Consider the following 18,085-nt stretch of genomic DNA (forward strand, 5'->3'; position numbering starts at 1 on the left):
TTAAGTATGTGCTTCTCTGACAAAGCTGAGCAGTTTGAATACAGGTGATTTAAAAGGGTACTAGTCTTTACAGGCCATAACTAGAACCTCCCTATCATGCTTCCCAGATCAATGCATGCGCATGTTTTATACCTGAAATATCACCAATGCTTTTTCTTGGTTTTCACATGCTTCATACTAATATACTGAGAGTAGGTAGAGAATGGTAGGAATGGTAGAATACTGGTCTCTTTTTTAAAGCACATGCTTTACTGAGACCAATTGTCCACTGATAGAAGGGGTCAAATCACAGTCCTTTGCCTACACCTTACAGTGGTCTTTTATGTCCAGGAAAAAGTATATTTTATATATATAGATATATAAATATAGGGCCTATCTTTGACAGCTGTCACTGGGACAGATCCCCACTTGGAGACTTCCACTTACCTTCTTTTCTGGTGGCAACTAAGAAATTCTGAATTTCCCATCCTTCTATCCCAGTAAAGTCAGGAATGTGGTTGACACTATTTAACAGAGGCACGAACAACAAATAAAACCTGAGGAAATCTGTGTGCCCCGCTAAAAAGAAAACATCTTTTGACCGATGTTCAGCAGCAAATATTTCTTATTCAGTCAGCCACAAACATTAACTTGCATAAATGAGCACTGTACTTCACAAATGTCCTCATCCATAACTATTCCACACAAGACTGATTAAAAAAAAGAAATTATATTAAGGTCATTGTGCCAGTGATATTACACATAAGCTGTTCTATAATTATTAAACTGTGCTTCCTTTTTTAGGGGTATACGTATAAAAAAAAAGCTGGAGAGTGCTGTGGAGAATGTGTACCCTTGCAGTGTACAATGATAATAAGTACTAGCACAACAGGCTCAAGTGGCACATCTGGTGGCTCAACAAGTGGTACATCCAGTGGTTCAACAAATGGCACATCCAGTGGCTCAACAAGTGGCACATCTAGTGGATCAACAAGTGGATCGACTAGTGGTTCATCAAGTGGTGCAAGTGGATCAGCTAGTGATTCATCAAATGGATCAAGCAGTGGTTCATCAGGTGGATCAAGTAGTGGTTCATCAAGTGGATCAACAAGTGGCTCTACTAGCGGGTCATCAAGTGGATCAACTAATGGATCAAGTATCACCTCAACCACTGACTCAACTGGCACAACTACTGTTAACATTCCAGTATGTATTTAGCTAGTAGAAAACTTATGACTGCTTGCTTAACTATGTTAATATCTAGAAAATCAAAACCCTAATAGGACCTCTTTTGTATGACAAATTATTAAAAAATGTACATATGGGACATAACTAGTAACCTAAGTATCTTTAATTTGTAAGTAGATTGCCTGTTTCTACTTTACAGAAACATATCTGGGAAAAGATCCCTTTAAATTTAACCTGAAACTTCCCATATTTTAAACATTTTCCTAGTTAAACTGACTGCAACAAAAGTACACACGATTTATTATGTAAATAACACAGGCAATGAAAAAAAAACAACAATCTCACAAAAATATTAAGAAAACCACTAAAAATGGAAAATGTGTATTCATTTCACAGATTGGACAAATTTATCATGTGCCAAAGAACAGCTGTGTCTACTATGAATGCAATGAAGAAAATGGAGTTCCAATCCTGACCAAAATACAGAAAGTGTGTCAGGAATTAGACCTAAGCAATTGTGAACCGGTACAGTATCTACTACTTATTACTCTTTTACATCTTGGAACATAGATATGAAGTGTCCTCTTTTCATCTTACATACATTGCAGTGTGCTTCAGGAGACCGAAAATCTTTGATGTGCTATTATGCTATTGTTGGCCATCTCCTGTAGTCAGCTCAGGCCCACCCAGCCTCCTCATGGTTAGTGAGGCCACCCATCATGGTTATTGGCCAATAATTAGGCACAGAAGTGGGATAAGGTGGTCTCAAGCTGCCTACCACTGTAGCTTGTCAAAAAGGTTAACATGTCAACCCCATTTTTTCCTTTCTTTAACCCCAAAGTGGAGGTTATTCCCTCACTTGGTGTGTGGTTACTAAGCTGTGAAATGAACAGAATCCACCCAATGGAGAAAAGAGAGGGAAGAAAAAAGAAAGTCCCTATAGACTGCAGTAAAAATCTGATAGGGGTGTCACCCTCCACATCTATTAAAAACTAAAATTGTTTTATTTGGAATTAGTATGTAAAGTTCAAATTTGCTAAAATACAAATATCCTGTAGTCACTGTAGAAATGCTAACCCTCCACCATTTAGTGTATGTGTGTATCAGAACAGGTTTTATACAGGTCAATTAACTTCACTAAAGTTCAACTAAATTTTGTTTCCACTTCAAATGCCAGATAGATATTTTTTTTTAGATCTATACAGTTAATAACTGTATCATCTTGACAAGTCACTTTGTAATACATTATTGTAAAGAAGCTTCTTTAAAGGAACGTAAATCATTAAATTTTTCCTTTTTTTTATAAACCTCAATTTCAAAAAGCGTGAGATGTTGGTACCAAATCTTGCTATGTAAAACTGTCTTGCTCTAGTATCAACTACCAGTGTGAACCTGTGAGCTTCTGTGGACATTCTGGATGTTGGCAGTGTATGAGGTAGTATATATGGTAGTTTTTAATAATACACCTGCCGAAAAGTTTGGGAGGAACTACTAATAAAAACTAGGTAAAACATTAAAGAAAAAATAGAGGTACAGCACAAAGTAGTCAAGCAAAGAACACATGGAGAACTAATATGCAAAACATGATTGGTTAAAACCACCAAGTGTTTTTTCCTACCACTACTTTTCCTTTATATTGGGTTTCCAAAATAAAAAAAAATAATAATTTAGAGGTTGAATAAAAGGTTTGGCATTGTATAAAACCTTTGGTATTTACATAATACATTTTTTATACTGATCTAGATATCAGGCCAAAAACAGGGACAATTGAGGAAAAAGGGATAGAGGAATTTGCTTACAAAAGACACACAGTTCTTCTCAATTTTTGGAATTATGTGAAAACAGTGAAGAAAGGATAACGAGCATGTACATTGTGTCTTACAGGGAACTGTTAAATACAATGCAGACGGATGCTGTCAGACTTGTACTCCTAGGAAGGGTAAGGACTTTAACAAAACTGTTTCTTAAAAGTGGTGCAAAAAATATGTTGCCTGTAGGTTTTATTCACGAGAAATCCTATGGGTATAAGAAATTAACCAAATTGCATTTTAAACTCCCAACATGGTAAATCTGGTTAATGAAAATACCAATCCCCATAACAGATTAATTACCAAGACCAAAATTAAGCTCACAATTCATAATTTGACTCCTAGACCACTTGTGCTGCCCTCTGATCACAAATCATTATGGCTGCAATATACTTCATATAAAATTAGGCTGATTTACTAAAACTGGAGAGCTGTGCATGGTAGTTATTCAGCTTCTAATTTCAGCTTGTTTAATTAAAGTGTCACTAAGCCCACATCATAAAAACTATCAATAAATGATACATTACATGCTGTTCATACTCACTATGCTGTCACTTGAGATTTATTTTCTGCATTATGGAAAAAACCTGGTTGATCCTGATGCTCTCTTTCTCTACCTTCTGTTCATGTCCCCAATTAAGTTACATGTTTTGCAGCTGTAGTGACAACTCTGCACATGCTCAGTTTTCAGCGAGTTTCTATGCTGAGTATTTTCTCCCTATCAAATCTGAGCAGCCCATGTGATTGTAAAATCACACATGTGGGCATATACTAAGTGGTAAATGACAGCCCACTCTATCTCTCCTTCTCGATGCCCACTAACCAGCTAAACACAATGGAAGTGGGATATTACATGTAGATTAATGGTTGCTTCACCTCCCTCTTATTCTAAGACACAAGTTGGGGGGTTGACACAGACTCTGACTGCCCACACCTTGTTATTTCCACAAAATACTAAAGATTTGATTTCAAATATATATGTGTATGCCAATTTAAAACAGTTTATAGATATTATTTATTTATTTTTACTCTGTATTCCAAAGGCTGTTTTTTTTTAATTTTTAACGTGTGAGCAGCATCAGAGAACTAGAAGCTCCTCTTGATTATGTTTCCCTACAAACAGACTTTGAAAGATCTGGGTCATGAGACAGCTGTATATTGATTAGGAAAAAAGTACTTAGATGTTTCTTTTTAAATTAAAATAATTACAGTTCTGTCATCCGTATACAGAAATAGAAGGGACAATGTAAATTAAATAGTATCACCTTAAGCATTGACAAAAAAAATTGAAAGCTGATTGGTTTCTACGCAGAGCTGCACCAAGTATTGCACTCGCCAGTTTTAGTATATCAACCCCACTGTATCACATATACAGTACACCAGTATATTCTAAATATATGCAGTTACATGATTTTTAGATGTGTGGTTCTGAATCGAAATTTGGACAAAATATTTGTTATTCAGAGATTCAGATATATCCGAATTACAATAGTAATGAATTTAAGCAAAACCAAAATAATGGAACAATTTATTTTTAAATAAAAAAATTATCTGAATTTGAAATGATTTTGAAACAAATTTGAAATGTAAACGTATTGCTGACTATTGCTGATTTCCTTCAAAGACTGTGTGTATTAGAATATAGCCATCTTCCTAAATACAAATTTTGAAAACAATAGCAAAAATTAGAATAGATTAGAAAATAAAAGAATAGAACAGATTAGTATGAAATAGAATATAAAGGAATATAATAGAAAAGAATAGAATAGAAAATAAAAGAATAGAATAGATTACAATAGAACATAAAGGAACATAGTAGAAAATAATAGAATAGAAAATAAAATAAAATAATAGAAAAAGAATAGATTACATTAAAAAAAATATAGTCGTCATACGAAATTCTAATTTCAAAAAGAATAGAATAAAAAATAAATAATACAGCTGTCTTCTCCAAATTCAAATTTCAAAAAGAATAGTATAGAATGGACTAAAACAGAATAGAATAAAATAGAAAGAAATAGAATGGAATATAAAAGAATAGAATAGACTAGAATAGAATAAAATAGAAGGAATATAGACATCTTCTGAAATTAGAACTCAAAGTTCACATTTGGAAGAGAATAGAATAAAATAAAACAGAAAGAATGTAGCCGAAGAACAAAAAATGTAATAAAATAGAATAGAAAATGATAAAGTAAAACAGAATAGAATATAAAAGAGTAGAATAGAAAATAAATGAATAGAATACAATAGAAAATAAAGGACTGGAATAGGAAATAATAGAACAGAAAACAAAATAGAATAGATTGTAAGCTCTAACGAGCAGGGCCCTCTGTTTCCTCTTGTACCAAATTGTATTGTAACTGTAATGTCTACCTTCATTTTGTAAAGTGCTGCACAAACTGTTGGTGCTATATAAATCCTGTATTATAATAATAATAATAGAAAGAATATAGCCATCTTCTGAAATTTCGAATTTCAAAATTTTAATTTTGAATAAAAAAATAATAGGATAAAATAGAAATAATATAGCCATCTTCTGAAATTCTGAAATCAGCTATTATTCACAATGAATTAATATCAATTTTATATTTTTGATTGAAATTCAGTTTGAATACTTCAAATCCATTGTAAAAATCTGAATCTGATCGAAAACTAAAAAATTAAGCAAAACTAAACTAAATGAAACAAATTTTGGTACGAATGCAACAAAACGAAACTAGTAACTTAACGTATCGATCCAAAACTATTTTTTTTGTTCTGCACGTCTAGTTTTTTTTCTACCAACATTAGAAAAAAACGTAATAAAAGAATAGAACAACAGTCTTAGGACAAATTTTTTTTACCACTCTAAACTATTATGCTTGTACTTAAAGTAGGTCTAAATGCAAAACTTTATATTCATATTTGGATAAAGTGGAGAAGGAATTTGCACACCTGCCAGGTTTTCCTTTATTGCTCTCTGTGCCTATAAGACATTCACCCCCTCTGTTTGTCCTGTTTACCGTTATCACTGAGAGAGATTAAAGAAAATCCCAAATTTTGGGTTGTCACCAGAACAGCTTTACCAGGGGATACCTAGGGGTTTCCTCACTTTTGAGGGATTTTCTCTCCCTTTCTGTTTTGGCCATGGGACAAGAAGTGAAGGGAAAACTCCCCAGAGGGACACAAATTGCAAAGAAAACTGGCAGGGGATATAGCCCTCCTTTGCTATATCCTAAATGAAAAAAAGCTTTGCTTTTAGTTCTGCTTTAAAGTATATTTAAAGGCAAAACCACTTTTACCTGCTGGGATAATTCACTCTCTCTATTGCTCTTGGTGATCATTGTCACTGGGTCTGAAAGTGAAGGAAATTCTAAAACTTTTTATTCCAGAAGAGGAATATAGATGAAATCGTCTGATGGGGACAATTGTTCTGGTGACTGCTGTCTAGGAGAAGATTTGCTTCTCCTGGAAAGGTTTTCTTACTTCCTGCTGTGTCTATAAAACAAAAAACACACTTAAATTATATAGCTTTTAATTATTCCTTATTGTATCCAAAATGGAAATAGCTTTGGGTATACGTTAAAGTGCTTTTAAAGGTTGTAATTAAAAAAAAAAAAAAGTTATGGTTTTCACAGAGCAATCGCAATCATTGTCCCAAGCTGGTGGTCGTGCCTCCTCCCCACTGCCGAATGCTCCGAAAACCTAGCCTCTTACAATGGGGGCACTCAAGCAGGATCGCTCCTGAGCTGAGCTCCTATGAATGTACATTGCCCATTCATTCAGCCCCACCCCTTGCTCTCTTTTCATTGGCACACTGGCTGTTATTGACAACAGCAGGAAGCAATGGCTCCCTTTGGTGTGTGAGCCAATGAGGAGAGAGAGACCCAGAAGAGCCACTGCTCTCATGCACATCATTAGATAGTTATGTATAAGGGAGGGTCTGGGGGGGGGAGCTACACCCAGAAGGTTTTTTTACCTATATGCATAGTGTGCATTAAGATAACAAAAACCTACTGCTTTAGGACCAGTTTAAAGTATGTGTAAAGCTGAATTTGGAATGAGTAAATCCCTGGCCCCATTTTTTGTCATCCATGTTCAATTCAAGAGATTTCTAATGAAGGGATGGAAGCAGCTAGCACACTGCATATATCAAGGCTTTTGAAAATGCTCCAATAACCCTGACTCTGTTGGTTTTTGATAGTAAACAAATGATTCTTCAAGCAGAAAACAGTGCAATGGCAAAAAAAAGAGATTACATGGCACATATTTCCATATTGTTCAGACTTGATTTCTTTTCTTTTTTTGTTTTTTTTTGAAGTGGTAAACATCACAACTGTAGAAGACTGCAGTGCTCGTAAGAATGAGACCGTCCTAACAAATGGAAACTGCTCACTCACTGTAGAACTCACATACTGCGGTGGACCGTGCATGGGATCATCATTGTAAGTCAATAATATATCAAATTGGCTGTTTTAATACCTTAACTATCAAAATACACAACTGACTTCATCATTATGTAGATATGTACAACTTGGAATACTTTAATAAGTCAGAGGATACTAAGTATTAAGTTGGTTTAACAAATCTAAAATTATAAAAACATATATGTATTCATAAAATGTCTCAGAGCCTGCACCTCCTGTCGAAGTTAATAGTCTCTTAGCCACATGTTTAATCTAGATGATCTCTGAGCAACAGCAATAACTTCCTTTGCAGTTGGTTGTATAGGCAGAATAATAATCTATACTGAGGAAGGTACACAATATGAAAACCATGTCATAAAAAATCCTTATGGAAGAGGGAACATGGTAGGGCAGTAGGTTATAGAACAGTGGTGTACCTAGGGGGTTGCAGCCTGCTCAGTCAAGTCAAATGTAAGTTTCATGAGTGCATATTGAGGCTGAGCTATACCACAGTTGCAGCTGCAGCTTGCCTGACTAGTCCAGCAGGATCTGCTGCACTGTTGGCTTAGCAAAGTTTTTCTGTGGGCAACGGGCAGAGGGATGGAGTGATTCACCCTCCTGCTGTATAGATCTCACCCTCTCAAGCACAGCAGAATGCTGCTGGGGCAGCAGGCAGGATGAGAGGAGTGATTTAGTGCTGGTGCGACTTTGCCCTCCTCCTTCAAAAGCCCTGCACATCATTGAGCTGCAGTGCTCTGGCACCTTGTCTGACAGAGGCAGGGATGGTTGTCAGCTCTGCACATTAGTCTTTGAAGGGTGAGCTTGCTTGCAAGTACTGGACTGGGAGGCGGGTGTGGAGAATCCCTGGACCAGGTGAGAGGGGGTGGTGTGGAGAAACCCTGGACTATGAGAGGGGGGGTGTAGATAATCCCTGAATTGGGTTTGGGTGTGTGAAGAATTCCTGCATTGGGAGAGTCTCTGGTCTAGGAGAGGAGGGGTATTGAGATTTCCTAGATTGGGGGGTAGAGAATCCCTGGACTGAAAGAGGAAGGTGTAGATAATCTCTGAACTGGGGTGGGGGTGTGTGAATAATTCCTGTACTGGGGGGGAGGAGAGAATCCATGGAATAGGAGAGGGGGAGTGGAGAATCCTTGGGCTAGGAGAGGGGGGTGTAGATAATCCCTGAACTGGGGTGGGGGTGTGTGCAGAATCCTTGCACTAGAGGGGGGATCTATGGACTAGGAGAGGAGGGGTATGGAGAATTCCTGGACTAGGGGTGGAGAACCCCTGGACTAAAAGAGGAAGGTGTAGACAATCCCTGAACTAGGGTGGGGGTGTGTGAAGAATTCCTGGACTAGGAGAGAAGAGGTTTGGAGAATCCCTGTACGGGGGGGTGGCTTTAAGGAATAGGAGAGGGGGGGCAGAATCCTTAGACTAGCAGAGGGGGTGTGGAAAATCCCTGAACTAGGAGAGGAGGGGGTGGAGAATCCCTGAACTAAGGAAGGGGGGGGGGTCCTTGGACTAGGAGCGGGAAGGTGTGGAAAATCCCTGGACTAGGAGGGGGGGGGTTTGTGGAGAGTTCCTGAACTAGGAGAGAGGGGTATGGAGAATCCCTCGACTAGCTGTGGAAGTGGAGAATCCCTGGACTAGGAACACGGGATGTAAAGAATCCCTGGGGGGGTGGATAATCCCTGGACCAGGAGAGGGTAGAGAATGCCTGGACTAGGAGGGTGTGTGGGGAGAATCCCTGGAATAGAATTTCTGAAAGAGAATGGGGTGCAGAATCTCCCAGTTAGGAGGAGAGGGGTTTTAGAGAATCCCTGGACCAAGAAGGGGGGGAGTGGAGAATCTCATTCATAGTGTCCTTGGCTTTTATAGTATTAAAGGTTTTAATCTATTTTGGAGGGGGGGCATAGCTAAGACCTTAAAGTACTTTTTATTGTGATCTATTACAAGAAATGATGCACCTCCATCCCTTAGAGTACAATCGAGAAAGACTGATAGAATGCCCATGGGACATTATTGTGGTACATCAAATACCAACAAAAATTATATAAAACCATTTTTTTTAATTTTATGTATCAAAAGATAAAAGCTGATTTACCCTTCCACTATAAGGAATATTTAAAAGAAACGCTGATTTACTTTTGATGTACTGTACCTCAATAATAGTCCCATGGGCAGTCTATCAGTCCTTAGATCATAGATAAGTCCTTATCTACTGTTGAATGCTTCTTTGATTTTTGCCTTTAACTTGGTAGATTTAACAGGTTATGTTAAACAAGTTAGGTTTGATAGGTAAAACTATTCTTATAGGGAGTAATTTACACACAGTGTTTCCTCAAATTAACCTTTCTGACTTATAATGGTAACATGAAAAAACAAATCGATGGAACTTCTTTAAAAAAGGTAACTGCTTGTAAAGCAGGAATTACTATGACCCCTGTAAAACACACAACAGTCTTTATCATAATGAAATGCTGGTTATCTTTTAAACACATCACCTTTACAACATACAGTTTGCTACAAGGCACAGGTGCACTTAAATGTAAATGAACTGCTCTGAAAAAAAAATCAGATAAATGAAAGCAATTATTACACTTTAACTTAGAAGGGTGATAAATGCCTCTAACCCTGAGGTTGCTTCCAAGACCACCACTGCAGATCAGTAGTAAGTGGTATGAATGTCACTAGGAATTCGAAGTGGTGTGGTCCATTGGGTGATGTGATGGTGATGTCCACACTCTGGTGATGTTTACATCTCAGTTGCAGATCCAACACATTTTTGTAACACTGGGAAAAGCAGGGACTCATATCAAGAGAACTCTTCCTCAGAGTGTCAAATACTGTCCACGAGTAATAAGCAGTCTGTAGACTCATTTCCCACCTTTTAATAAAGTGTGAATGTGATGATTGCTTTTACGTTAGTGTTTAATGTACAACATTGGGAAGCTGCATAGATTTGCAGCCACGATTTAGGCTGATCTTCGTTAGACTACAATACATTCGTTTAGATATATATTTATTGATTTTATGCAAGAAGCTCAGACCTTGAAGCTAATTTTTAGCCCAAAAACAATGCCCAGTTGCAGTAGATGAGTGGTAACTGCTTATCCCTTAGCCATCAAATATTCAGCTTTGAATATGTGTAGTTGTGTTAAATTGTATCTTATTCTTATGTACTTTTTGATGTTTTTCAGCTACTCCATGGAACGTCAAGCAATAAATCACCAATGTTCCTGCTGTACAGAAATGGAAGTCCAAGAAAAGACAGTACAGCTATTGTGTTCAGGTGGATCTTACCAGAGTTTTACCTACATTGATGTAGTGAGATGTGGTTGTGCTGGGGCACTGTGCACACCCAAAATATAATCCTTCCAAATGTACTACCAAGACCCAAGACTAAAAACACTGACTGATTAAAGCTTGGAATGATATGTTACTTTATTCTAAATGTGCCATGGCAGCCTTCACAAAATATTTTTTCTTGTGACCCATACTATTTGTTCTAAACAAAATGTCTTTTACAATCTTACAAAGTAGTATAGCAGAGCCTGTATTCTTAACAACTAGTTGGATATTTTTAGGTAAAGCAGTAGAATAGCACACAAGCAAAACTGCATATAGGTCAGGTATCTAGAACATAGTCAATGGGCTGAAGGATTTTGTGAATGTCACCTTCCTTGTATATTTTAATTAGAATAGATGGTAATAAACTTCAGAACTGAAAGCAGTCACTGTATTGATTTCCTCATTTGTGTTCTTATAAATAAAAAATACATGCAAATCACATATTAATAAATATTAACCAGTTCCTAATTATTATTATGATAAATATTTTTTCTACAAGTGTATAACCTTCTATTAAATAACATCATTATGCATGCCCTTCCACATATTACCCAACTTATATCCCAGTGAGCTGAAACCTTGTATTCAAATGTTATTCATTTTTGTTTACTGATTTTTAAGGGGAAAACCTAACGCAGAAGCTCCAAGGGAACATTTACCCCAACGTGCCATGCTTAGTGCTAAACTGCAAAACTCTGCATTGCAGCATGCGTACATTGGTCCATCGTGGTTCTCTTTAATGAATGGCACCCCATCACACCATCAGAATGCACCTGCATTGCACTATAGCACACCACAACTCATAATATGGCCCTTTGCAGGCATAATGTGGCCCCTTGAAGAATTATTCCACTGAATTCGACCCACAATTTTATTTGAGTTTGAAAAGGCTAAATAGACTGGTGACCTTTGATTCCATGATCTAGGATTTTCTTTCTGGATCTGGCAATGCTCCTTGTCATGAAATCCTGCAGACTGTCACTGAGATCCCTAGCGAACCAGTTTTGGGAGAGGTAGCAGCAACCAGTTGTGCTGGCTACTGTTTTCCTCAAGATAGACTACCAGAAGAGTTTAGATGTAAATATGCACCCTTTAATCACTTCAAAACTGGATTTTTCAGCAGATTTTAATCTGTGCCTCTGATAGCAATCTCATGTTTATGTTCAGATTAAAGCAAAGTGTATGGAAACCCATTAGGCCCAACTAACCTGAACTACTGAACTGTATGATTAGATGGGCAGTGTGTCTATTGTAAATTTTCTGTAACCTTTGCATCAGAGTATTGGGACTTCCAAGAAGCAGTAGTGAAGCATTAAAGTTAGTGACTGTGGTCTGCAGGTTTTGGATAGTGTTTGCTAGCAACAAGTAAGATTAGCCCAATCCATTTTTCCCAATATGGGTACACTTAAAGCAGAACTCCAGGCAAAACTTTACATGTCCTTGTTGCTGATTTCCTACTTTTACTGAATATGTCATCTATCTTTTGGTTCACTCAGCAGTTGCTCTGAAATAGCCTATTCATTTTCAAATTGGGTAATTCTTGTTGGTTTCCTTTTTGTAAGATCAGTGGCTGCTTTGCCTCCTACTACCCCAGCCACTGGTCTTGGCACATCCCTTCTGTAGTTCTTTCTCCAGGAAGCAATTCAGCCTCACTTTCAATGGTGGGTGGACGGATTTAACATGTACAGGCCTAGTGTCACCGCTCACATTCACTACAATTCCCTGTGTTTGATGGGCACTGTAGTTTCCTTTTACTGCAGAGAGAGGAGAGGATATGATGTAATCCCTGCTGTTACACCTCCTCCTTGGCAGAGCAGATGCTGTTATCTTTTAAATTACAGAGATGAGGTCATTCAGGAAAATTCAATGAGAATTTTCTCCTAAATGGTTTCAAAATTGTATTAACTGTTTAATGTTTTGCGTAGGGGGGTGTACTACTGGGTGATGTTTTTGCCTATCCTGGAGTTCTTCTTTAAAATACATGTAATTCCAAACAATTTTCTTATTTTGGATAGAGCAGAGGAGGGTTAAAACCCATGTCAGGTTTTTTTTGCCATCTGTATCCCATTTGTAAAATTTCCTTTTACTTTCATTCTGGTAGACACAAGAAGAATTGAGAGGAGGTCTCTCCAGGGTGAGGGAAATCTCCTCTTTGACAGTTGTAGCCAGAACAACTGTCCCTATTGGAATATTTTCTTTTTCTGGAAACAGCTGACGTTTTTGGATTTTCCCTTATTTTAATTTCTAACGATAATAGCCACAAATATACAGAAAGAATTTAAATACAGACAACAATTAAAACCTGACAGCATTTTAAATCATTCAGCACTATATCTAAAGCTTAAATAAAAGGTTTTGGCTTTAAATACACTTGAAAAATAATACAATCCAAAGACTCAAGGAGTAATATGCACTCTGTATTAAACAGTGGCTCTCATCTAAAGCCCCAGTCTGATCTTAAGCCAAACCCAATAAAAGCTTAGAATGCAACACCTATTCTAATGCTGCTAAAGTGTACATCCAGCCAAATCCAATTGCTTTTTGTGGGTTTAAATATCAAACTTCTTAGTAATTTATCTGGTTGGACTAAGTCTTTCCCGGGCTTGTAAAGGTTGCTGCTAAACATATTTGTCTAGCTGCTGTTAAATATCAGATATTTACCGAAGTGTCTCCAGAAGAACAAACCTGTGTCTATATGTAATGCACAGATGATTCAATGGAAAATATTAAATTAGTAACTAAGTAAAGAAAGTTGAAATTGAACCCATTTGAGCCAAGTCAATAAAGTAACCATAAGTACAGGTGTGGCGGTAATATTTTTTAAGAAGCTTACTAGTCATATTTCACTGGAAGCTGTAATCGATTAACAGCTGGAGAAGGATGTAAAAACAGGACAAGAAGAAGTCACTGGTTAGAATGAGAGAGTGGATAGAAAAATTGTATAGAGAGCCCTCCGCGGTTATTTTGGTTAACGGAGAGAAGTCGGAACCTATTGGGATGTCAAGTAGAACAAGACAGGGATGCCCACTGTCCCCATTGTTGTATGTATTGTCATTGGAACCTTTACTGGCAACAATTAGGAAAAATATGGACATAAAAGGGATACAGATAGGAGGAATTGAACATAAAGTGGCTGCCTTTGCGGACGACTTGTTGTTCTATGTAGTAAATCCTAGGATAACACTCCCAAATTTAATGAGCTTAAAGGATTATGGGGAGCTATCAAATTTGAAAATCAACCCAACAAAAACTGAGATCTTAAATGTTAATCTTCTAAATAGTGAAAAAGAAAAGATACACAAAGAATTCCCTTTTATATGGAAAGATAGAGAGGTAAAATATCTAGGGGTTAAACTCACTGCTTCATATACGAACTTGTATAAGTTAAGTTATATCTCACTTTCAAATGAGATTAAGGAGGAACTAAAGAAATTGGGAGGAGGTAACCCGTCTTGGATAGGGCGCATAAATCTGATAAAAATGGTAATTGTACCTAAAATCCTATATAAATTCCAGATGATCCCAATTAAACTTCTGGAGGGTTTTTTTAAGGTAATTAAAAAGATGTTAACAAGATATATATGGAAAAATAAAAAACCTAGAATATCTTATGATTTGTTGAGTAGAAATAAAGAGAATGGAGGATTGGGAGTGCCAGATTTTAACAGGTATTATAGAGCAGTAGTTCTAGCAAGAATTTATGACTGGACACACAATCCAGAGGGGAAGAGGTGGGTCAAAATTGAAAATGAATTAAGTGGAGTTAACTTGAGTAAAATCATTTGGGTACCAGCACATTATAGAGGATTAAAAGATACCACAAGTGTTTACACATTAAATGTTTTAAAGGTTTGGGATAAACTGCACAAGCTTATGAAATGAGATTTTAATTCACAATTAATGTCACTGAGGAACATGGAGTATTTCCCTCCAGGTAGGGAGGAGAGCACAGGAAAATGGTTTAAAAAGGAGGATATTCAACTGAGGGATATTATGGAAGGGCAGGAATTGAGAACACTTAAAGACCTGAAAAAAGATAAAAGAGAACTTTTCATTAAGATAGACGAGTGGCGATATCACCAATTAAAACACTTTGTTGGGAGTCTTCCGAAACCTTTGAGATTGAGAAAGGATTGGAATTTGTTTAAGAGGTTGTTGTTATCACGTGGAGATGGGAAACGGGGCACGGGAAAAATTTATAAGATTCTCACTGAGTTAGATACACACACAAAGCCAATGTACATAGTAAAATAGGAAAGGGAGTTGGGAATAGAGATAGCTGAAGACAAACAAAGGAAAATATATAGACTAACACATGAGAACGTAAGCATGAGAGAGGTGGAGGTAAACTATAAGTGTTTAACAAGGTGGCACATTGCACAGAACGTTGAATATAAGATGAGTGGGGAGAATACACCAGAGTGTTGGCGGGGGTGTGGAAAGATAAGTACGTTATATCACATATGGTGGGAGTACCCAGAGATTCAAGGTTTTTGTGAGACAATGGTTTATTTAATTGGGATAATCTCTGGGATAAAGATAGGATTGGATCCAGAGTTGTGTCTATTACATAGTACAGAACTATCAGTGAACAAATATATGGATTCGGGTATATGGTATTATCTAAATGCGGCAAAGGGTCTGATACCTAGGTTTTGGCATAGCTCAGAGGTGGCAAGAGAAGAGGATTGGCTGGAAAGAGTGAATCAGATACAGTACGCAGGATGGAGAAACTGTATTATATGCAAGAAGACAAGATGGAGTTATATTACAGGAGGTGGGAAAATGGGAGGATTTTGTGTCCAAGGTGAAATATATGAAGCAGTAGAGTGGGATATGTGAAAGTACCCCTTACTTAGGAAAAGATGTAATGGAGAAATGCAGAGTAGGTGGTTTTTTTTCCGGGGGGGGGTAGGCTTCTGGGTGGGTGGGGGTATTAGATAGGTGGAGGGGGTAATGGGAATAATGATTGAAAGGGATATAACTGATGGTTGTGTATGTTATATGAGAGTAATGATAGAACATGTATTTTATATGGAAAATGAATAATATTTAAATTAAAAAAAAAAGAAAAAAGAAGTCATTGGCTGTTTTTTTTAGTTGTGCCACAACAAGCTGCATGGTGCCGTGGGACCATGCAGTTTGGCGTGTGTGAAAATGTGTTGCAGGTGTAGATGTTTGGGAGTGCCATTAAGAATCAATGGCACTGCTGTGCATCTGCTAAAGAGCAACTTACTCTGTTACTCTGTGGGTCAGGAACATGTGCAATTTTGCATGTGTTCTCCTGCTGCAGAGGTGGGAATGACTAAGAGGAGAGGGGGGCTGTGGTATGAAGGATCTGAGTCATTGCACAAAGATGCGATTTGGACTTCTGCAGGAAGAAAAGTTTACTAACTCGACCTCCATGAATGTTAATTCAATATTCCTGATATACATCCATCAACTCTTCCCCTCTGCCCTATAGCAGAAATACTACTACAGGGCAGCAGGGGTGCGCAAAATCATGTCAATCCTACTGCAGGGCTGTCAATCACCGGGTCCCGGCCGGTGATTAATCTCCGGCACCTGGTGATCACTGAGTATCTCTGACGTGCGAGAGACCTGTATGTAAACAATACAGATCTCTCACCTGTCAGCTCCTGCACACTGCTTTGCACGGCTCTGCTTAGCAGAGCCGTATAAAGCAGTGTGCTTTCACTGAAACACACACACAGCCCTTATAGTGAAACAGCACACAGTTAACCCTTTGATCACCCAGATGTTAACCCCTTCTTGCCCAGTGCCATTAGTACAGTGCCAGTGCTTTTTATTAGCACTGATCACTGTATTGGTGTCACTGGGGATGTCAGTGAAACCAAATCAGTTCCCCCCAGTTCCAGAATGCCCGCTGCTGTTTCACAGTCCTGCTATAAGTCGCTAGACTCGCTACCATTACTAGTAAAAAAAAAACAATTTAAAAACAATTCCAGTATATATACTGCCATTTGTAAATGCTATAACTTTCACATAAACCACTTAATTTACACATATTGAGATTTTTTTTATAGTAAAGACATGTAGCAGAATACCTTTTTAGCCTAAATTTATGATGCAATTTGATTTTTAAATTCTTTTTAGTGGACATGCTTAATAGCAAAAACTCAAAAATATAATTTTTTCTCAAAATTGTCAGTCTTGTCAAAAAAAAAATGCACAGGCAATCAAATACCACCAAAAGAAAGCACTATTTGGGGTAAAAAAAGGACATAAATTTAATTTGGGTGCAGCTTTGCATGACTGCGCAATTGCCAGTAAAATAACGCAACGTCGTATCACAAAAAATGGCCTGGTCAGGAAGGGGGGTAAATCCTCTGGAGGGCAAATGGTTAATCACAATGCACAACACTCTCAGGAAGAAAAAACACAAAACACAAAATGTAAATGTACAAATGTAAATGTAACTTAATGTAACGATACTGCACACCGAATGGCATCTTCCCAAGTTGTCTAGACACATCTACCTGTCGGCTGAAATTAAATAATAGTAACTTTAAATATGAGTTATTATCTGCATATTTTGGCCCTATCCAAAAATAAACACTTAAAACAAGGTAACAAACTAATAAAAAAACTATTGAGTTAAAAAGAACACATTTTTGGGATATTGTTAGTTTATTACTTTGTTTTAGGTGTTTATATTTATATAGAGTAAAAATATGCTGATAATGGATGTTTAACACCTTTATGACAGCAAGATGCCTATACACGGCAGCGGGACGAGTGAGCCTTAACACTCAGCCATCACACACATGCTTCACTTTGTTTGTCTGGGGAGTGCTTCATTGGCGCCCCCAGAACTGTGACTAACACCCCCATCTCACAATTATGTACCACTTAAATGGGACCTGTAAGATGGGCTTCTGATGATGTCAGTACTGTGCAGTCAATCACAATGCCACATAACTGAGAACCCTCAGGTGTCACAGCTCACTTAAAGGGCTGGCTCCCAGAACCAGTAATGCTTTAAAGTAATTTTTCTTTCATTTGGAGTTTATTTTTATTTTAATTCTTGATAATTATAAATGAAGCATCTAGTATGTTGATTGTAACACCTGTGGTTTGAATAAAGAAAGGCGGAGGTTTACCTCACCATCATTTCCTGCTGGATAATTTAATATTAAAATTTCTAAATGTACACTCTTATATTATTATTAGTGATTCCCTAGCTGCTGTAATACATAAGGACATTCTCCTGATATTCAGAATGTCATACCAGTATAGCCAATGCAACCCTATAAAGTGAACAATGCTCAATCCTGAATAATATACTTTATCAAAGTAATATTAAAACAATTGCTGTAATGAATAAACCCACCAAAGAGTTACTGTGTT

The 18,085-nt window shown here is 37.3% G+C and overlaps 1 protein-coding gene across 1 annotated transcript in view; it reads left to right on the forward strand.

The window, feature by feature from the left end:
- The window catches only part of LOC149445613 (uncharacterized), an 84,941-nt gene extending 73,845 nt beyond the window's left edge, over positions 1 to 11,096 (forward strand). Inside the window, exons 51-55 of the mRNA XM_089653500.1 lie at positions 784 to 1,185; positions 1,564 to 1,692; positions 3,052 to 3,106; positions 7,279 to 7,402; positions 10,564 to 11,096. Coding sequence (XP_089509626.1) covers positions 784 to 1,185; positions 1,564 to 1,692; positions 3,052 to 3,106; positions 7,279 to 7,402; positions 10,564 to 10,735 — 882 coding nt within the window. The 3' untranslated portion in view covers positions 10,736 to 11,096. The remainder of the gene's footprint in view (positions 1 to 783; positions 1,186 to 1,563; positions 1,693 to 3,051; positions 3,107 to 7,278; positions 7,403 to 10,563) is intronic.
- Positions 11,097 to 18,085: the final 6,989 nt, after the last annotated feature.

The sequence above is a fragment of the Staurois parvus genome, unplaced genomic scaffold (assembly GCF_062004578.1).
Source record: "Staurois parvus isolate SC_StPar_1 unplaced genomic scaffold, SC_StPar_1.0 ptg000715l, whole genome shotgun sequence".
NCBI lineage: Eukaryota > Metazoa > Chordata > Amphibia > Anura > Ranidae > Staurois > Staurois parvus.